Source organism: Acomys russatus, chromosome 10, assembly GCF_903995435.1.
Source record: "Acomys russatus chromosome 10, mAcoRus1.1, whole genome shotgun sequence".
Taxonomy (NCBI): domain Eukaryota; kingdom Metazoa; phylum Chordata; class Mammalia; order Rodentia; family Muridae; genus Acomys; species Acomys russatus.
The window spans coordinates 56,087,430-56,111,580 of NC_067146.1; the positions used below are offsets into that span (position 1 = coordinate 56,087,430).

Genomic DNA, 24,151 nt, shown 5'->3' on the forward strand with positions numbered 1-24,151 from the left:
GCATGCTTCACACTTAAGAAATCTTAGGTGGTACTCACAGTTGTAGAGAGCATACAAGTTTGTCCAGGATTGACCTCCCACCTGGTGGAAGTTTGTGGAAAAGCAGAGTCCTCATACAAACATGGTTCTCAGCAAGTCAGGCTGTTGCCCCGCCTGTGGGGATCTCTCTCTTATGTCCTTGGGGAGGAGCAAGAGACGCATCCAGTCAGTCAAGGCCTGTTCTGGGTACCTACATTTTTCAACATATGAGCGATCCAAAAATGAAAAGTGATTTGCTTATCTCCTGTTGTATGTACTGGAAAATTTCCATGATGAATGTTTTAAAACATAAGAACACAGCCACATATGGTTAAGAGCCAGTGACCTGCATACCCTCACTTGGGCCAGTGCCTCTCAGGCTGTGGTCTAGCCGTTCATTAAGACTTGAACCACCATAGTGTGAGATGCTTTTTCTGCCTTGCTAAAGTGAACTGGCTAACATAAAAGATATTTGTGTGAGTGTTTTTTGAGGGATGGTCTTTAGTAGGTACCTTTTCTTCTTGATGTTGGTGGCTTTGTGGTCAACATAACATGGGTCTCCTGTCTCCCCTCCCCCCCTTTTTTTCCTGAAAGAGACTGAACTAGGTACCCTTTGTTTGTTTGTTTGTTTGTTTGTTTCACCTTAACACTGTTGTAGAATCCCCTGGGATGAGAATGGAGTCCTGTGTGCTTGTTTATGAGAATCATCTCTTCCTTAATTCTGTGTCCTTGTTCCTTAGAGCTCTAGTCATTGCTCCTTGCTGGTTGAGTCCATTTGGGTATGTGTGTATTTTATAGGATCAGCCCATTTCATGTAAGTTAGCTGGTACAGTGACATAATGTTCCTAACATATGGTCCTTTTTTGGTTTCCAATTTGGAACATGTGTCCTCTGCTATTTTTCTTAGTCAGGATGGTTAAAGGAGTGTGATGTTCATTGTTCTCAGGACAGCCTGTGGGACTGATGGGGAAGTGGCTTCTCTGTATCTGTTCTTCAGTGTGATCTACTGTTTCCTTCCTCCTCTGTTTAGATGTGAGGCTGGCTGTTCTTAGGTCTTTCCCCCTCCTTCTTGGAATAGCTGTAGTATTTGAATCCTATATTTTGGTATATTATACACTTGTTCTAGTTCACTTTAAATGTTTTCCTTCCTTTAAAATAAATTATTTCTTATCATGTCTTCCTTAGTGCTGGACTGGTACTGCACAGCCCTTCCAGTCATTTCCCCTCAGCCTCCAGGTCCCTGAGGAAAGTGCCTGGGCTGTCTGTGGCTCTTTGAGTCTTCAAATAGGACCACAGCCCCAGAAGCCTGTGGCTTCCATGGGTTGATCCAGTTATGCACTGGAACAACTGGGGAAAGGCATCCGTATACACACAGTCAGTCCTGGCAAGCAGTGCTCTGTCCCCTCTCCTTCCACTGTGTTGATTCCACTTCCCCAAAGTGGTTTTTTGTGTGTATGTTTAGCAAGTCTGGAGTTTTGGAGAGACCAGACTTGCCAGTTTCTGCATGCTGCAGAGGGTCAAAGCTCTGACTCCTTGTTTTAAGCTTTTCTTTTCTTGGGTCATAGTTATATTGGTCTCTTTTCCTTGAAGATCCCTTTCTTCTATTAAGTGGTCTCTAACAGATAACTTTGGAGGTTTTCTTACTCACTTTTCTATGGTCATAACAAAACAGCTGGATATAGAAGAGAAATTAATTTTGGTTCTTGATTCTCCGGGCTGGGAAGTTTGAGACATGGTACCAGGATCCTATTTGTGGTGAGGGCTTCATTGGACAAAGGCAGGTGCTTGCAGAAGGGGGGGAGGGAGAGGAAGGTGTAAGAGGCCAGCTGCTTTTGACAGCTTCTGCCATAACTAATCCATTCTCATAGAACCATATTAGTCACTTGACAAGTATAGAGCCCCTGTGACCAGAACACCTCCTGCCTCATGGCACTGCTTCACTGACAGACTGCAGCATGGCTTTGGGGATGAACTATAAGCACCTACAGCAGGGTGGGCATGAGAAGTGGGTATAGACATGGACCTTTTTTTGAAATTGTTAAGTCACCACCCATTCCCCTTGTTATGTAGCCCGTGTGTGTTCTGACCACCTGTATATGGCACTTATCAAGGCTCAGCATCCATAGCGACTAAGTTTGCATAATGTAGCAGGGCAGAATTCTTGCCATGTTTTTTTCTATTCCATCCATTAGTCATTCTTTGAAACACCATGCTGAAAACTGCAGATCGCCCATAGGCCCCCACCTACAGGCCATCTTTATGCTGTCGCTTGTTAGTACAGTAGACTCAGGTGCCAGCTTGACATGGACATGCCTCAAGGTCATACCTCACCTCATCGTCCTTGTGGTCAGGAGCCATTGAGGTTGAGAGCAGGAGGACCAGAAAACAAGTGTGGCTGTTTTCCCAAAGCCCTTAACTGAGCACATGTACTGCTTCTCTGGCATGCACTCACTGTGACACCTGCTGGTGATACAGATCCTCTGGTGGGGGAGTCTCTCCTGCAGCAGCCCCTGGAGCCAGGCAGCTTTCCCATTTGTGATGGGCTTGAGCAGCAACTACAAAGTTAAGACTGTACACAGTCAACTTTCAAGAAAAGTGTTCTTGGCAATAAAAAGTGAAGTAGTTTTACAGTGTAGCAAGTACAAATTAAACAGTACTCATGTTCATCTCAGCCTCTTTAAATGGATATGTTTTAGACTTAAACACTATTGTATCTAAAACCTTAACCATTGCCCAGTGAGACGTTTCCCCACTGGCTTCAGAGAAAGGGCAGCTTTGGTATTATTTATGTCTGAAAGATTCTGCCTCGTGGTCATCACTGGCCATGGCTGCCAGTGCCTGGCCAGAATGATGGGCAGACACTGATCCACCTGCTTCCTTGTTGATCTCAGCAGGGAGGAGAGAGCGATAGCTTTTCTCACACAGAGAACCAGCCCCAGCGGCTTCCCCAGCCTCCGGACATGAGACAGCAGCCTACGCGCAAGGTGACGCTGACCAAGGGGATTCCTCAGCAACCCCAGCACCTTCCTGTGGGGCCCCACATGTACCCGGCTATTCCTCCAGGCATCAAAAACATCCAAGGGATTCACCCAGCCAAGAAGGTAAACTGAAGTGGAAAGGCCCTGCCCCTATAGGTTGAGAGAAATTGGCGTTAGGTGGTCTTTCTGGCACTTGCTAATACTCAGATTAGTAAATGAGTCATTGTTTTCTTAGCCCTGGTTTAGAAAGCCTTTCCTTGCAGGTATTTCCTCGGAGAGTGGCTGTCCTGCACCTCTGAACAGCCACTGCACAGTACAGACAGTATTGGGCACCTGTGTTCCTCCCACCCACTTACCCCAGGAACGTTCCTAGTAGAGAACCAGAGCTGTGTTCTTCCTTTGTGTAGTTCAGCTCAAGGACTAGAGACAAAGGCCTGTGGAGGTGAAGGGCATCTCTGAGCTCATCCTGCATATGGGAGGCCTGGAGCCCACAGGCTCCCTGTCCCTTCTCAAGGAGGCTAGTCTATTCATGTTGAAGGCAGAGAAGCCTTTCCCTCAGCTTCTGGGAAAGCTGATTTTCAGAAGTGGTGAACACAAAGTCCTCCCTGCTGCAGCAGCAGCACATGTCTGAGGTGCAGGTGAGGCCAGGCAGACGGAGACTGGTGCAGGTGTCCTCTTGAGATGTGAGGGCTGCTGGTGCAGCAGGCAGATGTCCATACATTAGTGATAAGTGCAGCTATAAAATGGTGGATCTTGCAGACTCTTCCAGGCTGCGTTTCCTTTCAGACATGTGGGTGTGTTAGAGAGGCTTCACCCTAAACCCCCTTAGCTCTCCTTTAAGAGGCCAGTGATGTTTCTGACTCACTGATGCTGTTGTGAGGCTTTCTATAAGAATTTGTGTCTGACTGAAATCTATACCAGAGTATGCATAGTGCGCCTTTCTGTAATGAAAACAGAAGACAGGAACTCACCTTTGGTGATGTGTCTCCTGTGACTCCTAGAACTGTCCCATTACTGCTCCAGGACTTGCCTTACAGGAGTGGTGGTGACTTTATGTAGATGGGACCTCTGATTGTGTTCCTCTAGGTTTTCCTTCCTGTGGAGCCTACACATATCCTGGGTATGGACTCTGGCTTTCTGCCTCTTTCTGTGAGGGGGGCAGGGGGCGGATTGCTCCTTTAAACCAAATGCTGAACAGAATTAGAGGTTCCACTGTCTCTGGACTCCTAGCTAGATAACTGAAGGTATTCTCTTTTTTAATTGCCTCATCCATTGAAAATGCTGGAAATGCCAGCCCTCTCTTTTTAAAGGCCCCTTCACTGAGGTTCTGAAATGTGGGTAGACGGTGCCCTTTTACTGGCAGATTGTGTGAAAGCTCTGGAGGTGATTGTCACACGTGGCTAGATGAGGTCTTGTTTCAGAGGCTTGAAGATAGTAAATATAAGCTTGGCCCATTTGAGTTGGTTCTGAGAAGCAGTGCAGGAGTCATTGTCACAGTTGGAGATTTAACACTGTAGATACCATGTGTCTATTGGCCTGTGCTGTGGTGGGAGAAGTGTGTGTTTGGGGCAGTTAGGGTGGGATCTGACCCCCCCACTCCCCACCCCCCGTGTTAATTGGCCCCAGTATGGTCTCCTTGCAGTGAGTGAAAGTAACACGGGAATTCCTCCTCAATATAGCTGTAGACCTCGAGGACTTCCACTCAGCCTCGTTCCACTTGCTGGTGTTGTCACAGTTAGCTATTAGGCCACCCTCCAAGACAATGCTATGGCTCACAGCGTGTCCTGAGGGACCCTGGACACGCGCTTACTTTTGCACCTTATTAGCCACTATGGGAAGAATCCACTCAGATGTCAGAACACATCTTCTTTGTCATTGCCAGGCCATCATGCATGGACGAGGCCGAGGAGTGGCAGGTCCCATGGGCCGGGGACGCCTAATGCCAAATAAGCAGAACCTTCGAGTGGTGGAGTGCAAGCCACAGCCCTGCGTGGTATCTGTGGAAGGGCTATCCTCATCCACTACTGATGTCCAGCTGAAGAGCCTGCTGATGTCCGTGGGTCCCATCCAGGTGGGTTGCCTCCATGAGGTGTTGATGCCAGTGGGTCATCTTTCCAGACAGAACTACCTTGCACGGAACAGTGGACTTTGTAGGTTACATTGTATTAAGATGGCACTGAATTCAGACTCTTATTTACAAAGTTTAAGATGTAAATACTCTAGTAGAACAAATTATCCTTTGAAGTCTGTCCTGACGTTCACGTGTACACATACTGTTTTGTATTGGATCATGTTTTCTTTGTGATAATTTCTCAATTTTTCAAGTAGTTAGCCTTCTTATCTTATTATCTATAGCTGTTTTACACACAGTTCTGTTGCTCCTTTTAGCATCTGCAGTACAGATGGAGCAATACTTTGCACTTTGTTGCCATGGCTTTTAAAATGGCAGTGTCTGATGCTTAAGGTCTGAGCTGGTTACCAGTGATGTGAAGATGGAGACGACACCATTTCATGTCTGCTATGAGCAAGTTTGTCCTTGTATTCTGACCCTGAAGGTGGTCTTCAGAGTTGTACAGGGCCAGTGGAACATGCAGGTTATACAGAGAATGTTAGGCTTCCCAGCAGAACAAAGGGCACTCTTTTATTTTAATGTTTGGCTAAGATGTCTCAGATCTCCATGTACAGCCCAGGGGTGTGCTTCCCACGTGTAATTTCAGCATTTGGGAGGCAGAGGCAGGAGGACCTCTGTGAATAAGGCCAGCCTAGTCTACAAAGGAAGTTCTGGGCCAGCCAGCAATATATAACAAGAAGGACTCTTCCACGAACAGATGTATGTCTATTTACTATTAAAGTCTGAAAGTGTGTAGAAGAAAAAGCCTTCCAAAACTGAGCCTGGGGTTTTAAGTATTTAGTTTAATTACAGCCACCTTTATAGAGGGGTTGTGTTCCCGACCCGCGGGTTCAGTTATTCGTGGAGTGGCGAGGAGGGTCGCGACCTGTGAATAAAGAATGGACGAAAGAAAGGCACGAGCCCAGGAAAACTTTGCTTATCAAGGGCCGCTTATTGTAAGGGGGTATCCAAATTTATAATAAGCATCTGAAAGGGCGGGGGTAGGAAGGAAAGCAGTGGAAAGTTACAAAATCTTCTGGGCCAGGCCCAAGGACAGCAGGTGTGGAGTGGGACGACTATACAGAAGTCTCGATACACCGAATGTTCTCTTTCTCAAGGTCAGGCTGGATCTTTGTGGTAGCCAGGCAGAATAATTATCTCAAGTATGCAGACAGCTGTGGCTTTCAGCCAGCAGGGCCTCTCAGCCACTGGGGCAGGTCAGGCAAGGTCCTATGGCTCCTGACATTGGGTTGTTAGACTTAAGTTAGTATTTATTATTGAGGGATTAATCTCCAGACTTTGCTAGCTGTTGGTATCTAGCTGTCTTTAAAGAGTAGATGGTTTTAGCCACTATGATGATGCACACCTGTAATCTCAGCATTGAGAGGTTCACACAGGTTGGAGCATGGGTTGAGGCCAGCTGGGGTGTACATAATGAGATTGTCTGAAAAGGGGATAGATGCTTTCTGAGTAGTCAGTTGTGGTGTGGGCTGTTGGCAGGAACAGGATTCATAGAGGATTACAGGTGTGTCAGCATGTGGTTATTGTAAATAGAAAATCACAATAAGTAGTCATTGAAGGTTCTGTCTGCATTCTGGCCCAGATGGCCCAGATTTCAGCACCGCTATGCCCCATAGCCTCAGGTACTTGCTGGAGGCTGAAATTTATTATCCCATCTTGTAGGGACTCTCACTTTCTGGGCTTTCTGCACTGAGTGTGAGGGCAGCTGTAATACTGCTGCTATGTCCCCTGGCTTCAGCATAAGCAATTTGGGGTTTTCTCTCAACTTTGCTGATCCCCAGCAGGCATACTGAGTGGGACTCATAGACTGCCTGGAGATAATTAGTTGAAACAATGTGACCTCCTTCTTACCTGCTTCATACCCTGACTTATGTACTTGGGGATTAATGTAAATTTCTTAAATGCCCCACCCCCTCTTCATTTGCCACTTTTTTTGTGTTCTGTAATCAAAGAATAATTGTTTTAAATAAAGATTATTGTGGTCACCTAAAATCTCCAGCAAAAGGAAAGCTGCTATTGATAAATCACATGTTCTGGAGATGAGGGTCTGAAATCAGTGGAGAATTTTTTTAGGTTATACCAGAAATAGAGGCTTCAGTGCTGTGAGCCACTCTTGGAGTCCCTGAGGGACTGCTGGGCCAAAGCTTGTTCTTCCTGGAAACAGAGCACTTGGTTCCTGATGGTCTTAGGTCAATGGGATGGTTTTGAGTGGGATTATGTGGGTATTTATTTGGTTGGTTGTTTTTTTGACCACCCCCCCTCCCCCCAAGGTAAGGTTTTTCCGTGTAGCTCTGCTCTTCTGGAACTTGCTCTGTAGACCTGCTGGCCTCAAACTCAGAGATCCAACTGTCTCTGTTTCCTACGTGCTGAGATTAAAGGAGTGCACCAACAAAACAAGATCTGGTAGTATTGATGGTAAAGAAAGTGACTCGAGCCTGGAGAGATGGCTCAGCATTCAAGAGCACTAGAGGACTAAAGTTTAATTCCCAGCACCCGTAAAAGGTTACTCGCAGCTGCCTGTAAACAATTGACACATGACACATCTGGTCTTCTGAGGCATGTTTACACACACACACACACACACACACACACACACACACACACACACACACACACAATTTAAGTAATTTTTTTTTTAAGAGATAGAAATTTGGTTCAATAGTCTGATTACTTTGACTGGTTTAAATACAGTAGTCAAAAAAAAAAAAAAAAGGTGTTAAGTAGCTGAACTGGGACTCCAGCAGTATAACTCTGCTTTGAGGAGAAACTGTTTTTCTGTTGGAATTGTACCTTGGAGTTTCAGAGTGAAATGTAAGGTTGATGTAATTTGGGTATGGCACCACCTAGTGCTCACTAGCTTAGTACCGGTGTTGGCCAAGGTTTATGTGGTCTTTTCAAGCCTTTTGCTCGAGAGAGTGATGGTAAACCATACTTTCGTACCCGTCACACCTGAGAATTGTGTTTGGCTGGGCATTGACCCTGCAGGCACCACTGATGTCAGTTAGCATGCTACTTGTTACTCCACAAGCCTCTCTAGACCAAAGGAGATGGTGAAAGGGAACGAGAGGTGCGTGTGGCATAAGTCTCCTGGGGTTTCAGTTTCAGATGGAGAGGGTGCCAGCTACCTAAGACCTGTAAGTCAGAAAGTAACTGGGGAAGGCCTCTGTTCTAAGAGCAGAGCCAGGTTAAAGCTTAGAGCCAAGGAAAGAAGTTCATTGTAATTTCGAGGCCTCTCTGCTAGAACAAATCTCCATTTCCTAGGCTTTGCCTGAAGTTATGTTGAGAAGAAAATTTTTACCCCATAAACCTTCAGTATCTGAGAACAAGATATGATTCCTCCCCAGGTGGCTCAGTGAGTGTGACTGTGTGTGACCCATGATGTAGTAATAACTGTCATCTAAATGCTGCCTCTGGCCTGACACTGCCTTTTCATTTTCTATGTTAACTTTATTTGCTGATTCTAGTACTTCTGAGGACTAGATTGAAATGCCTAAGCGAATATGAGTTTGTTTCTCACAACCACATTACCTCTTGGAAAGACACCTGGCCAGAGCTGTGAGATAATAGGCTTTGGGGCCTGCCTTGAGTTAAGATTCCTGTTTTGCCATTTTTCAGTGTGCAGCTTTGGTCAGAGTTCTCACTTGGGAGCCAGGTCTGCTATGTCTGTAGAACTGAGAGAAACCCAAGCCTCTAGAGCTCAATGTGCCATCCTTGCACAGGGCCCCCTTACCCAGAGTGGGCACTCAGTCAACGCATTATGTGTCCCATGCTCCTTCTCTCATCCCGCGACAGGCCCATAACCTATTTACCCTGTGGTAAACCAGGGGTTAGTGCTGTTCTTTATATGGGTGAGGATACCATCAAATGTCACCTTCCAGAGAGGCACAGGGGAAAGAAATTGTCTTGACCCGGGTACCTGTCTCAGAGTGTAGGAGGCAGGTGTTACCAGGTGAAGGAGATCTGAGTATCATCGTAGGGTGTGGACATGTTGCTTCCCAGCAGAACAGAGCAGCTCTGCTTTGCATAGGCACCCAGGAAGGCCAAGAAGGACAGGTGGCTTGTTTTCATAACATGTAACTGCTCGTATTTTATGTCACAGTGGTCACTAATTGATTTTGTGACAACTAATCTTTGTTTTCTTCCCCTAGAGTTTACAGATGCTTCCCCAGCAACGGAAAGCCATAGCAAAGTTCAAGGAGCCAGCCCATGCACTAGCCTTTCAGCAGAAATTCCACAGGTACCCCCCCCCCCCCCGGGGTTCTAGAGTTGGTGAGTGGGGAGGAGGAGGGCACTGTGCCGTGCTATACAAAGGTGCAGAACGAGATGGGGGCTCAGTGTGTCATCCTTTCTATAAGCTGCTTTTGTTGTTCGGAGAGGGCCCTTGTGCTTCCTTAGGTTTTGCTCATCAGGACCTCCACCATTCTGCTTCACTTCCATGCACCTTGGTGAGTTGTTGTCCTAAGAGTTTTAACTGTTTCTTCACATTTCCACAGGCACATGATTGATCTGTCCCACATAAATGTGGCCCTGATTGTGGAGTGATCTGGAATGAAAAAAATCTGACCTCATGCTGCACACACTGTGGAATTTCTTCAAGGAAGCTGTAGGTCGGCGTAGGATCCCCAGCAGTATAGGTCTCTCCGGTCTGCAGTTTGCCAACATGTCTGCACGCCAGCCTGCCACAGGGTGATTCCAGAAGGGAGTTAAACTGGTGGACATGGGATTGGAGTCTGGTGTTAGATTGTTTTGAATTCTGTTGTCCACAAGAACTCTGTTCCCGTGTTCTTTTGTTTCCAAGTGCTCACAGTGCATGTGGACCTTGTTCTTCGTGACCCTGCTATCTGATTGGTCAGAGTCTTAGACTCAGGAAAGAGCATTACCAGCTCAAATTCCAAGGATTTTCCACAGCAAAGAATATTTGATAATGGTTGCACTTATCTTCAGTACAGGATAGAAAAGAGTTCTCAACCAGGCTTAACTGGAGTGGTCTCAGAAAGCCCTCACAGGCTCTGGTAAAACATAGGTAAAAATTTGGGTGATTAAGATTGACACTCAGCTGCCCTGGAAAGCCAGGATATGAAATGGGTGTCTGGGAACAGTGCCGCGGAAGTGGCAATTCTGCTTCTTGTGAATACCTCCAAAGTGCCACTTGTTTCAGCAGAAACTCAGATGGGCACAGTGCTAGCTAAGCACAGGGCGCTCCAGAGCCAGCGGCTCTGCCACCCTGCAGGCAGCCCTCTCGGCCTAGTTTCCTGGCACTGGTTGAGGCACAGCTTGAAGAGTGGTCAGACCTGCTTGGGCTTCTATGCTTTTTAAATGCCCTGGCTCTGTGGCCTGTGATGTCATTGCTTTGATTACCTCGTTGTCCTTCAGGGCTCAGAGTTTCCTTTGGGTTGCCCTCTATCCCATGTGTGAGGGGTGGATTTCTCAGCAGGGCTGATGCTGCCCAAGATAAATGTATCTGTCCACATTAGTCATTTTTGGTCAATTCCAGAAGGTGAGACTTGCTTCTGCAAAGCATCCCTTGGAAGTCCGTGCTGGGCAGACACTGAACACAGTGCCTTATTATGTTTCCCCCCGAATGCTTCAGTGTTTGGGACATACTCGAAAATGGACAGTGACACTAGTACACACTCAGGACTTTTCAGTTGTATTTTATATCTGTAATTCTATCTCACATATCTTAGTAGGACGGAGGAAGATAGAAATCTGTTGTCATTTACTGTCACTGGGTAATGAGGTGTAGGCGCAGGACTTGAAGCAGCTGGCTTCCACAGCTAAACTTTCACGTTGTGTTTTCAATTAAGTTGCCAGTGTTAACAACTAGAGACTGGTATTACAACCCCATGACACTTTGCATAGGATTGAATCTGAGATGCCCTTACATGCTGGCAAGGAGTACTAGGAGAGTACAGCGGTTGTGTGGGTTCCAGGCCATTGAGACGGGGCATTTATAGGATGTCTTAGGAGACCTTATGGTATGGTGCCACCTCTAACCACAAATCCTCTTCCTTGCCCCTGGCAGGTGCACTAAGTGCCAGCCCTATGAGGCCTGTACCATGCTTGGCCCTAACCATCCAAGTGCTATCAACTGGCTGCCTAGTTCACTTAGACACCGGGGTTGTTGATACATATTTTGCTAAGTTGGTGAGTTTGGTAATATGTTAGCTCTAGTTGGACAAGATGGAGGCCACATAGGAGGTTGAGGATTAGGATACAGTAAAATAAGTTTAATAAGTTTGCTTCTTTTTCAGATAGTTTTGAGTGCTGGACCTTTAAAACCCAACTCTGCATTTTTGTCTGAAAAATAGGCACTGAAGCATTGAAGTCAGTTAAGGAAGCATCCTCATCAACACCACTGTTGACCACAGGCCTCAAGGCTGCTTTGAGTGTGATGAGGTACACAGGAGCATGTGTCCCTTAACTCTCTGCACACATGAGCTAGCTTTCTCTTACTGCAGTGTCCTGTGACATCAGCTCCACGCACTGCTTAGAAGAGCCACCCACTCTGACTTGACACACACCCACCTGGAGTGGACGCCAGTCTTAAAGGCTTAGCTTCTGTGAGAGGAGACCACAGAAAGTGAAAGAAGCAGAGTTAGAAAGAACATTCCCCACTTGCAGTGCACTTCTCACAGTGAAGTCAAACACCACCCGAACTCAAACCTCGGAAGATCTGCTGCAACCATTATCTCTGTTCTTTCTTTATCATGCATTTAAAATGAGATGGAAAGGCATTAGCATACTGTGTAAATATGGACCTTTTAAGATTAAAACGTTATTGGAAATGCTTTCAACTCAAATAGTAACATCTTAGCTATTTGTTAGTTCTTTTTTGTTGTCTTATCAAAGTTTAATGGAGACACTTTCATAATTGTTGTTGTGTGTACATTTGATTTTCATAAAGATGGTAGTAAGTCAATACATTAACCTTCATCTGTGTATTATTTGCTCACAAGTTCCAGAAGGTTGAAGGAATGACTCTCACATCTGTCCTGAGGTAGAGAGTAGGGGAGGGGACAAGTTCCCTTCCCTCTCTTTGCCTTGTTTATTTTGTGCTGTAATGAATGTGAGTAGTTCACTTAGCTGCTTACCTGAACATGACCTTGTGTTGCCCTTGGCTTGGCCACATTTGTTAAATCCTTATATTGATACTCTTCTTGAGGGGGAAATCTCACCTTTTCTTTTCCAAATGAGATTCTGAGGCAAACCCCCACCCCAGCCCCCACCAGTCCAAATAGGCAGCTTCTTGTGCAGGTCCTGTGCCCATGCCTTGCCGTGGAGGAGCGTGGCTGGATGGGGTAGGGGTGGGTTTTCCTTAACTATTTTTATTTGGGTAGTTCTCATGTGATGTCCAGGGTGGTTGTCTGAGTCAGGGTGGAGCTTAGGTCCTGCCCCTGGGTTCATTTTTCTCCCCCAGGCAGCATCCTGCCTAAAGCAGTAGAAAAGGCTTTGCTGCTCATGGAAGCTGGTGGGGAACTTAAAGGGCATGGGAGGGAGGACTGGACTAGAGAGTGGTCTAGTCTTATAGGATGGAATGTCAGTGATGTTCACCTCTGATGGGACCCCAGAGGTGGTCCTTCACTCAGGTATAGAGACCCATGATGGGCACGTAAGGGAATTCTTGGGAAGACATAGGCTAGGTGAAGGGTGTTTCTTGGAGGACTAGGCTTAAAGACTATCCCTGTGTTCTGTCTTTTGGTTTTATTTTGTTGTTTGTCTTTTATTTCCTTGTGGCATTATTGGGAAGGTAAGACCATTGACAGACACTAGTCAGAGGTAGGTCCTAGTGACAAGAGCACTAGCCCAAGAGGTCCCTGCAATAGCTAAGTACTGTTCTTGGTCATCATTGGGTCCTCTGAGGCTCTTCTCTGTGTCCTCTGACCCAAGATAAAACGCATGAGTCAGGAAGCACATCCCTGTGCCAGAGCTGTGGGCCACACTGGGTGGCTCTGTTGCTTGCTGTTTCCCTTCCTGAGAGTCAGCTTCAAGTCCTGCCTCCTGCTTGTTGGACCCAGCTCTGGCTTTGCATCCTCACTCTTATGCTTAATTGCTATTGTTTACTCAGAGAGGCAGAAGAGGCTTGGGAGACTTGACTCCTATGCTCTGCAAAGCAGCTAACTAATAGGGCACAGGGTGGACAAGAACAAGACCCCTCCCCCAGAGGAAGCCACTAGAAGCTTAGCTCAGTTACAGGAGAGCCTTAGAGCCTAGACACATCACCATGTTTAATGATCCTGCAATGATGGCTTTGGTATTTTAAGATTTATGATGTGTTTTATATATATATATATATATATTCTTAAATATAAGCTTGGAAAGGCATTTAGCCTTGATTTATTTATTAAATCCTAAGGATTTTCTGTAAGGTTTTTTTTGCAACCTATTTAATTTTTGTCATTTAAAATGCCTAACTTCTTAGATACACAAACCCATGGCTTTGTGTACTAGAACCAGAGCAATCCCCTGATTCATATTGGATCCCAGGTATACCTCCTGCTGGTATCAGGTGTCAGGAAGGGGCGCCTGTTAGGTACCTCACCTGTCCTTCCTAGGAAGTGCTGATCAGCTAACTCTTGTGTGGTGTGTTGGTAGGACCAGCTGAAAGGACAAATGCTTGCACAGAGAAGAGTTCTCCTTTCCCCTTAGGCATACAGTAGAAGAGGCTGTAAGTGTTCTCCTTGCTTCAGTTTACTGATTTTTCAAAGGTTTGTGGGAAAATGCAGGTGACTTAGAGAGAACCATGTGTAGTTTCTGTCTCACAAGTCACACAGGTGGGATGGGCAGACAGGTGCATGTTACTGTGTTCTGTGTCTGAAAGTTTAATGTGCTCTAGGCGATAGGCCTCTTGACCTTCTTACATGACTTTCTGCTAAACTACTTTTCATTTTAAGGACACGTGTGGCGGAGGCTGGTTTGGGGACTAACACGTTTTGCATTCTGCACTGTTGTCTTGAAGCACACATATTGTAGATGGCATGTTGCACCCAGCCCTCACTGACTGGCTTCGAGGAGCAGATAACCACTTGTTCTTTACTTTTCACAGGTGTGGGATCCAGAGCTGTGTCCTGTTTGAGGACTTCCCTCCTAGGCTTTAATCCACTGTTTAATTTTCAGGTCAGCGGTGATGGAATGCAGTTTCCTTTAAGAGCATCTGATGCTCTCTTCTCTTCTCCCACTTTTCAGTCAACTCCCCTCCCCTGGCTGGGGCTCTGGCTCCCTCCTTACCTTCTGCTTCTCTTTCCTCTTGTTCACACCTGAGGTGTTGTCACTGTTCTTCCACTCAGTGATTCTCTTGCTTACATGCTTGCTCCCGCCACTTGGTGGTTTCCACACCTGCAGTGGCCACTGGTCCTCACTTGAGTGAGGCTCCCTCTGGCAGGAGGGGGCATTGTGGATGTCTGCACCAGGGCCACATCTCCAGTTTCTCTAATACTTTTGCCTTGACAGATTTTTCTTTGGGATTTACTCCTCCGGAGCCTGAATTGGAGAGCCTGACCTTTTGCTTGTTATTTTGCAGTTTGACTCTGGGCCTAAAGATGCCAGTGACTTTCAGCTGTGGTCTGCATGTCATTAACCACCCCTCTGTTTTTACCCCTCTACCTTTGCAGGACCCAGGGCGTGGGTCAGTGTTAGTGGTAGCGTGCTCTCATGCGCTTGGAAGTGGTGGCCGTGTGGCCATTATACTGCCTTGCTGATACGGCCCTCATCGTCGTGTAATGTGTGTGCGCCTCGCTGCTGTGCAGGCAGCTGGGAGTGCAGGCTATGTTGCTGGGAGTGCGCTGGCTGCTTAGAAACCATGAGACGCCGCCTTGCTTTCCTCTGGCCTCACTGTTTCTTCTGGTCTTCGTGTTTCTGCCAGTCGCGTGCTCTTACCATATGAGTGACACTGCCATGCTTTACTCCAGTTTTCCTTTGCATTAACCACATGGGAACTCTTGCAGGCTGTATATGTGAAGAGTAGTAGTGACGTAGGTGAAAAGAAAATGTATTGTTGTGTGTATCATTTGTGTGGTTTCATAGCAAAAAATGTGTTTCGGCTGTACTGTAACCAAAAGTTCTGTCAATAAAATATTAGAGGTTCTCCTGTCTGATGAGTTCACTTTCTCTTGCGTCTGTCCACCCCACACAGTGCTCTGGGTAGTGACTGGGTGGATGGGGTTGGGGAGAGCTGCCCCCAGCGCAGCCCAAAGCTGCGACACAGGTGTTTCCTTAATGGAACCATGAAAATCAGTTAACTACCCAACACTATCTTTGGGTTGCAGGACTTGGAACAGACCAAGTCCTGATGGGCGGTTGCTGGGGTCAGGGACTTTGTCTCGCCTTAGAGCTACTAGTCCACTGTTATAACCTGCAAGAAAGGCCTGTTCTGCCACTGTTCTTTAGATAGAGCCTAAGCATGGAGGCATCAGCCACAGTGCCCTCTTGTCCCACTCCTCCTTGCAGCTGCTGCCTTTGTTTGGTGCAGATCTGTTGAGAATGAGGCATCCTAAAGCTGCTCTGCTTCTGGGTACTGTTCAGAAAGAAAAGCCAGACAGTGTTGTGCCCCATCATAGGCCAGGTTTCACCTTGCACTACGTCGTCACCCCCCCCCCCCCCCCCCGTGTCCCTCTCCCGGTGTCTGGGCCAAGTACTGTTCTGCACAGTAGTGCTCTTGCCTGCTCCTTGACTTTCTTGAGAAGGGAGCGCATGTCACACCTGACCTGACCCGGATCTTCAGCGGCCTGTGGCTGTGAGTGAAGCCTTGTGCCTTGCCCATCAGGCCAAGGCTGTGTCTGTGTTTACAGTCAACAGGGGCATCGGGAAGCTCTGGTGGCTTGATCAAGAATACTTTGTTTCGGGAATTCCTTGTTTTTAATAGCTGAGTAGTATTCCATAGTGTAAATGTACCACAGTTTCTTTATCCATTCTTCTACTGAGGGACACTTAGGCTGTTTCCATGTTCTGGCTATTATGAATAAGGCTGTCTCATGAAGGTCTTCACTTACCAGGAAAGTGGGACATAGGGAGGACATCCTATTGGGACTCTAGGTGAGAGGAGCATGGGAGAATGGGGAAATAAAAGGATCCAGAGGGTCCTAGAAACCTACAAGAAGAACATGACAGGCGGATATGGGCCCAGGGGTCCTGCTCAAACTGTGGCACCAGCCAAGGACAATACATGCAGTAAACTTCGAACCCCTACCCAGATCTAGCCAATGGACAAGACAGTCTTCATAGTTGAGTGGAGAGTGGGGACTGACTTTCACAGGAACTCTGGTGCCCCATACTTCAAGTGCTGGTGGACCAATGGGATTGGAAGCTTTCTTCGAGGGTGAAAGCTTTCTCCCAGGATGGGAGCTGTCTTGTTCTGATGAGAAACAGCAAGTGAAGCACTTGGTGCAAGAGCATGAAAGATGCAGGATGTCAGTGTCCAGCATGCTGAGAGGAATGATTCCTGTCAGGTCTGATCCAACGTCAGTGACCGGTTCTTTTGTTCTGAAAACATAATTTCTCACAAGCATTATACAATCCTAAAATTGAATTATAAGGTATGTGTATTGCACAGAACAGTTAAGACTGGTTTTCTGCTCTTGGTGTCAGCAGAAAAAAAGATATCTGTAAATCTTCAGTCATGCCATATGAAGGATGGCATCTAATAATAATTCATGGGGGTTCTGTAGCCGCCAACAAGCATTGTCTACGCCTAGACATTCATGTCTCAGCCAGTCTCAGAGCTAGTCCCATGTACTGGGGTCAGCAATGTAAGTTACCTGCTTGTTCCGCAGTTTAACTCGTTCACATCTGGATTGTAGCCCCCTCCTTCATCCCCTCCCAATCCCCTCTCCCTCCCTTACCCCCTCTCCCTTCCTCCCCTAGTCCTCAGAAAGGGGAACCTTCCTCCCTTAACATTGACCTCAGCCTATCAAGTCTTCATCTGTACTACCTGTAGCCTCTTCCTCTGTAGCCTGGCAAGGCTGCCCTGCCAGGGGGAAGTGATCAAAGTTCGGTGGCCCCTACTCTTCACATTGTGGGACCCACAAGGAGACTGTGCTACTACGTCTGACCAGAGGGTCTAAGTCCACATCATACATGGTCCTTGGTTGATGTTTCAGTCTCTGTATTGTAGTGTAGTTATCCTGTATCATAGGGGTTGAAAAGAAAGAAGAGGGAATATAGAAATATATAGGGAAGATAGAACAAAAAGTAGATTAGTGAATCTACTAAACTTAATGCCCTAAATTGTTACTCCTGAGGTTATTTATAATTCACTGGTATAGAATTTTGTATATAGATGCAAAATAAGTTTAATTTTAGGTACAGTGGCATAGAATTCAAATGTAAGAATATTCTTCATTTTGTGTGTGTGTGTGTGTGTGTGTGTGTAGTATTGTACCCATACAACTCAATTATAATACAAGATTTACTTCCAGTACTTGAAAGTGCTATTGCAGGCTGTTTAGGATAAATAAATTATACAAGTTAATTTTTAGTTGGTCAAATCGTGGTCATTTCAATTACTAGTCTATTTTTAACATAACAATATACATCTTCTGTGCAACAGATGGATATGATTCTATAGAAAGATAAGATAGGTCTTCAAAAAACCTCAGAGACATACAGAATACAGTATTTTAAAATGTTTTTTATTATTTTAAAGATTCACTGACAATAAGTCAGGTTAACTTCTGGCAACACCCAGCCTACCTAAAAGAAGATGATGAGCATCAAAGAACCTCTTTATGGAGATGGCTTCAAATGTGACAAACAGGCCACTGTTTGTCCTGTTTCTATCACAGATGGAATTCTGCCTAAAAAAGGGCAAGCTTGGATGCAGGCAGAGTTGACAGCCAAACTGCCAAGACAGGGTAAAAGCAAGTTGCCTCGCAAATATGTCTGTCAGATATATTGGTCCAGAAGGCTGACGATGATGCTCCCATGTTATAGAGAGTTTTGGGTGACTATTCAGGTAACAAATTGTCTTTGTCATCTCATTTGGAAGGCTACTAACCTGTACTCCCTGTATACTCAGGTAATCAATTTTATTCCTTCTCAAGTCTCTGATGGGGTTGAAGATCAGATAGGTTAACAATTAAGCTTAGTTATTTAGGGGTTAAGATGATTTTAGGTCTAGATGTTTTAAGTTGATAATGATGAGATATGATAGATACTGATTTACATTTAGAATTTTAGAGGCACCAAGATAGGAAGGATGCTTTCTTCAAGGCTGCCAAATACAAATAGCCAAAACACTAAGAGTGTAACATTGATATAATCCCTGATTCATGGTTCTTCTTGTTGTAGGTAGTTTATTGTATATATGTGTAATAATATAAGCATATGTAAAAATATTTAATAAAAAATGTTAAAAAGAAAATACTTTAATAAAGTAAAATTAAAACTCTGGTTCTCACAGACCATGAGCTGACTAAAGAAAAAAGAGGATGCACATATACACAGCCAGAAGTTACTGATGACCCAGTAAAGAGTATCGTTAGGTCTGTGTGTGCTTGTGGTCACCATTTCTGTCCTGAGGTGCTGCGCCACGCCTCTGTGCAGCCCCTATGTGGTACAGAACCCTTTTCATCCTGTGCAGCTTGGGCTGCCGTTGTACTCCGAATGGGTCTCATGGCTCAGAAGTCAAGCAGGATATGTCCTTTTGTGACTATTATGTCCTTACAGACTCTCCATGCAGCTTCCATCCTAAGTTCCTTCCTCGTCTGCTAGTGGGCCGCACTTTGTTTCTGTTCATGTGGTGAGCATCTGGGTAGCTTATACCCTGTTACTGTGAACACGAAGATTTAAATGTCTTTAAGTCCCACATTGAGCAATTTTGGCTGTGTATCCAGAAATAAATGCTGGTTCTCGTGATAACTGTTTGGTTTGTGTGGTCTCTGCAGCGGCTGTGCCATTTTACAGTCTCATCTGTGGGGTCCAGGTGTCCCACGGTCGGCTACCCATCGTCAGATATGCAGTGATGTCAGGAGTTTGGATTTTCTTTCTCAAAAAGCTGAATGCCCTTTTGTGCTCATGGCCATTTGTGCTATCTTAGGAATAAACTCACCAAGGCCAGCTTTGCAGATCTGTGCAAATAAACTGAAAAATATGGATGAATCCAGACAATTCCCAGCTTATTAAGAGACCACCTGGACAGCTAGTTTAAACCTGTTCTTGGTGGGAGCAGTAACACGATCGTCTTGTTGCAGATGAGGTGCAGCCATGCTACCTTCTAAGTCCATGGGAAGCAACTTCATTGTTGCTATTCTGATTATGAGTGCATCAGGAACCCTAAAGAAAATAACCTGAGACCAAATACTACATTGAGCAATACAGTATCAGGCCGGAGAGATGGCTGACTGGGCCACGTGCATTTTGTGCAAGCAGGAGGGCCTGAGTTTGGGCCCCAGCACAGACAGAAAAAGCTGAGTGTGAAGGCGCGTATGTAAATCTAGTTCTGGGAAGTTGGATCCCTGGGGGTCTCTGGCTGACCGGGCTAAATGAGACACTGTCTCAAAACAAAGTGATTGAGAAATGCATCTGACATTGACCTCTCAGAGGCCACCATAAACACCTGTACATACCAGCACTACAGGAAAGAAACATGACATTAAAAAAAAACAAAAACATAACATTCAAGGTTTATACAATAAATGCCAGGCTGTTCTATATCAGGAAACCTATTAATTAAATACTCATGAAACATTGAGGGAGGGGGGAAATAGCTCTGCCGGCGTTCACTCCCCATTCCCTCACTGCATGCACTCAGAGGAATGGAGAAGTCCTTTCTTAACACAGGGAAACGTGTTTCCAATCCTAAAGATGAGGCTGCCTTGTCCTTGAGTGGATGGATGTCTTTGTCAAGACAGTGGTTAGTTGTCTCTGCTACTCAATAGCCTGGAGACAGTGAGGTCTCCAGAGGAAATCTTTAGAAGCTGAGGGTAGTATAAGCTCCTGTGTGCAATGATCCCCTGGAAACCAATAATGAATTTGTTTCGGGGAAAAAAATCCAAAGTAGCTACAGATCAAATTAATATGGAAAAAAAAATCTGGCCCTCACTTGTGTCAATTGCAAGTTGATAATGGTAGCATGAAAAAGAAGGTTACCACTTAAGCAACAAAAAAATAAAATTAATATAAAGTTATCAAAACAGCCAGAAGCCTGAAACTGCTCAGGGCGGATGTCTCGGTGGTTGTTTCATGGTCCCAGTTAGTGCTTCTAATAAGTAGCAATAATAAATATTCTTCAAGTTTGTATATGGATTAAATGTGTCATAATTACCCAGACAAATGTGTTCTCTCCTGTATTTCTGTGATCCCAACACACGACAGAAGCAACTTAAAGCAGGAATTGTTTCTCTTGCCTTGTGGTTTCATGGGTTCCTTCATCATGGCAGGAGGGAGTCAAAGCATTTAAGCTAACTCCTGGCCGTCAGGAGCGGAGGGGGAAAGGCAGCTTCATGGGCATGCTGCTTGCTAGGTTCTTTTTCCTGCTTGTTGCCCCATCACAGTTGTGCCATCACATGAATCTGGCAGAAATCTGAAGATCAGGTCAGAGTCCAAACAAAGCAATGGTCTGAAACATGGTAGACACACTTCCAGGTGTGCCTTACTAAAAGCTAGGTATCAGATCCACACCCTGCCACACAGATACCCTCAAACATATATTAAACTAGAACCTTACACCTCTGGCATCTTGAGAGGCCCATGACCACCTTCTAAGGCAAAATGTGTTCAGTCCATTGCCTTGAGTCGTCATGTTTAACAGCCTCCAACGTTGATAACCCAACTTGAGAGTCTCTTCTGAAACCCAAGGCAAATCAGCTATGAAGCCCTGTAAAGTAAGAGGGGGAAGTTACGCACTCCCAACATAAGAGAACAGGAGACATAGCAAGAGCAACTTGGACCAGAGCAAAACTGAGTGAATCCAACATTCAAGTACTGCTGCTCTGCACTGAACATCCAGGGCAGGTGGTGTCATCATACGGGCTCTAAAGCTGGGGCAACCCCTGCCCTCATGGCTTCAATACTCACAGCGTCTCAATGTCATGCAGCGGTCCCTAAAGGAGCCTTTGACAGGGACACTGACTGACCTTCCACATATTCCCCGGGCCCCAAAGCCTTCTCTGGAAACTAGCTGAAGCCTCCAGCAGGTAAGCTGGCATGCCCGCACCAGTGGCAGCATGTGGGCACCACCAAGCTCTGCCAGCTGGAGCAGGAGCCACTTCCCTCGCACCCTGGCCACAGACACTCTGAGTGCCGAGGTGGCTGAGCTCAGGGCAGCCCTCACATTTTTTTCACATCCTTGAACCACGGGTGGTGAAGCTGTTGGTGGGTCTGCCAATTCCCAAGCTATTGTCAGGATTAGACATTAGAATAGAGACTATTGTTGGTGTTGAGAACAAGACTCAAGAGTACGGAGAACATTGTGATAAGTGGGTGCTAAGAGAGCACCCTAGACTCTGGTTATCAAAATTAACAGAAATGCCAGCAGGTAGGAGGACACTGTGTTGTGTGTTGAGTGTGAGGAGAGACGTTTCTGCAAGACAGAGTCAGGAGCAGACCCAGCTGCTTTGGAGGCCTGCGTGCATAAAGATGGCAACTTTCAGTTCCCTGGGCCCAGTTGCTAGCCAGCATAGCATGTTAGAGTAGCTGTAACCATGCAGGAAACAAATGAGAGGAAATTCATTGCTCTCACGGGAAGCTGAACACACTTGCAAACCAAAGATCAGAGACCCCTTGGTCCTCCTCATGGGCCTGTGAGTGCTGGTGACAAAATATGCAGTGTCCTCTGTGGCTCCCAAAGCCATTTAAGGACTGAGCTAGTTGAGCAGCGGGAGCATGGGGCCACTCGCTGGTCGCCTCCCACCTGCAGTCAGGAGGCAAAGAGAAGCTTCTGCCTTTACCGACTAGGGGCGATGCCCATCTTTAGAGTGGGTATTCTCGGTTCTGCTTGCTTGCCTGGAGTCGAGATTCTCACCGACATGACCCAGATGTGTCTCCGTCCAGTCAAATTAACCACACACACGGATGCCACAGCCTCCAAGAGCTGTTTAATAATGGAGCTCTGGATCCCGGGCCTTGGACACCTGAGATTGAGATGTCAGCGGGGTTAGCTCTTAGGATTGTGAGGGAGGCTGTTGTACGACATTGTTCCAGGAGACAAGAACAAGCATCTACTCACCCCAGACAGGTAACCGAAAACAGACCAAAGTACAGATTCCTTCTGTCTGGCCTAGTCATCGTCGCCATCGTCATCATCGTCGCCATCGTCATCATCGTCATGGCTGTTTCCTCAAGCTACAGCTATCTGGCAAGAGGAACGCAATTGAGAAAATGCCTTCATCAGGTTACCTGTAGACAAGTCTGTGGGGGGCTGTTTTCTTGGTTAATGATTGACGAGGCAGAGTCCAGCCAGTGGGTGTGGTGCTATTCCTGGGCAAGCGGCCCTGGCTTGTTTCAGAAGGCAAACTAAGCAAGTTGGTAAGCCACACTCTTCCATGGTCTCTGCTTTAGTTCCTGCCTCCAGGTTCCTGCCCTGGCTTGTCCTGATGAAAGACTGTAACTTGTAAGTCCAACACATCCCTTCCTTCTCATGTTGCTTTCGGTCATGGTGCTTTATCGGAGCCACTGAGAGAGCAAGCTGAGATGCTACCCGAGTCCAGTGGATAAGCCAGTGCCTTCCAGTGGGCTTACAACCAGGAATATGAATGAGTGATGGGTTACATAAGGGGGCGGGGAGAAATGACCAAAAGCCCCACCCCAGCCTGGGTGACAGCTCACAAAAGCGAGGAACCTGGGCTTCACCGCACAGTCTGCAGGCAGGTTAGAGAGTGTCTGTCGCAGGTAGCTCAGTTGGTCTGAGTCTCTCCCAGGCAGCTCAACTGGCCTCTGATTCTTCCAGGGGGTCCTTACTGCTTATGTATACTTGGCGGGGAGGGAAAGAGAAGAGACAGAGACAGCAGAGACAGGAAATACCCTTCACAGACACTTCCCTAGGGACATCCTTCCTGAAACCAGGTCCCTTCCTTCTCCTGCTCAGTATTAATTCACTGGTGGAGTAACTCACTAAGAAAGTCAGTGTCCTTAACTGGATCTGTCCCTTCTGCTGTGATAGATTTCCAAAAGAAGCTATTTAAAGGAGGTAAAGTTGATTTTGGCTCATGGTTTTAGGGTTTCAGTCCATGGTTGGCAGCCAGGAAGCAGAGAGGCAGAGAGGAGCTCTGGGGAATTCGTGGCTCCAAGGACAGCACCTAGTAACCTGCTCCCTTCATCTGGGCCCCTATATCCTCACTTTTACCACTCCTCAATGGTGCTATTAGGGTATGAATCTAGCTGTGGACAATCCACTGTGGAAGGCAGCTCCCTCCACAGGGCAAGGACTTAGCAAAGGTGTCAGGTGGCAGCCGCACACTTGACATATGAGCCTCAGATGGTAGCTTTCAAAGGCAAAGCATAGTGGCCTCAGATCCAACCCACCTCCAACCCCAGCTCACCACCATGGCTTCCACACACTGGGGAGTCACTTTATATTCAAGAAATGACACTCTAGACCAGCGGTTCTTAATCTTCCCAATGCTGTGACCCTTTAATACAGTGTAGTGACTCATGTAGTGACTGCCAACCATAAAATTATTTTAGTTACTACTTCATAACTGTTATTTTGCTACTGTTATGAATAATAATGTAAATACCTGTGTTTTCCAGTGGTCTTGGGTGACTCCTGTGAAAGGGTTGTTTGACACCTCCCCCCTACCCCAAAGGGTTGCATCCCACAGGTTGAGAACATTCCAGAACATTCATATCCAGGTTCCTTTCTGCCTGTGCTGGGCTACACTGGGCTCATTGTAGCCAAAGGCTCTGGTGATTGCTTGTGGAGCCAATAGTCTCTTTCCTGCTCACTGGGTGACCACCTGTAAAATATCAAGAAGGTGGAGGGGAGAAAGTGAACTACCAAAGGGCCCTTCTCGGCGTGGGCAGAGGGAATGCTCCCCACAGTTGGTCTTAGGTGTTATTGATCTATCAACTGACTGGGGAGGCCCCACAC

At 46.3% G+C, this 24,151-nt stretch overlaps 1 protein-coding gene across 6 annotated transcripts in view; it reads left to right on the top strand.

The window, feature by feature from the left end:
- Rbm33 (RNA binding motif protein 33) overlaps window positions 1–11,661 on the top strand; it is a 99,757-nt gene extending 88,096 nt beyond the window's left edge. For 3 of the 6 annotated variants that reach the window (XM_051152216.1, XM_051152218.1, XM_051152219.1), the window contains 4 exons: window positions 2,910–3,119; window positions 4,879–5,067; window positions 9,276–9,364; window positions 9,621–11,661. In XM_051152216.1, coding sequence (XP_051008173.1) covers window positions 2,910–3,119; window positions 4,879–5,067; window positions 9,276–9,364; window positions 9,621–9,669 — 537 coding nt within the window. In that variant the 3' untranslated portion in view covers window positions 9,670–11,661. The remainder of the gene's footprint in view (window positions 1–2,909; window positions 3,120–4,878; window positions 5,068–9,275; window positions 9,365–9,620) is intronic. The other 3 variants (XM_051152217.1, XM_051152220.1, XM_051152221.1) reach the window with 2 other exon arrangements.
- Window positions 11,662–24,151: the final 12,490 nt, after the last annotated feature.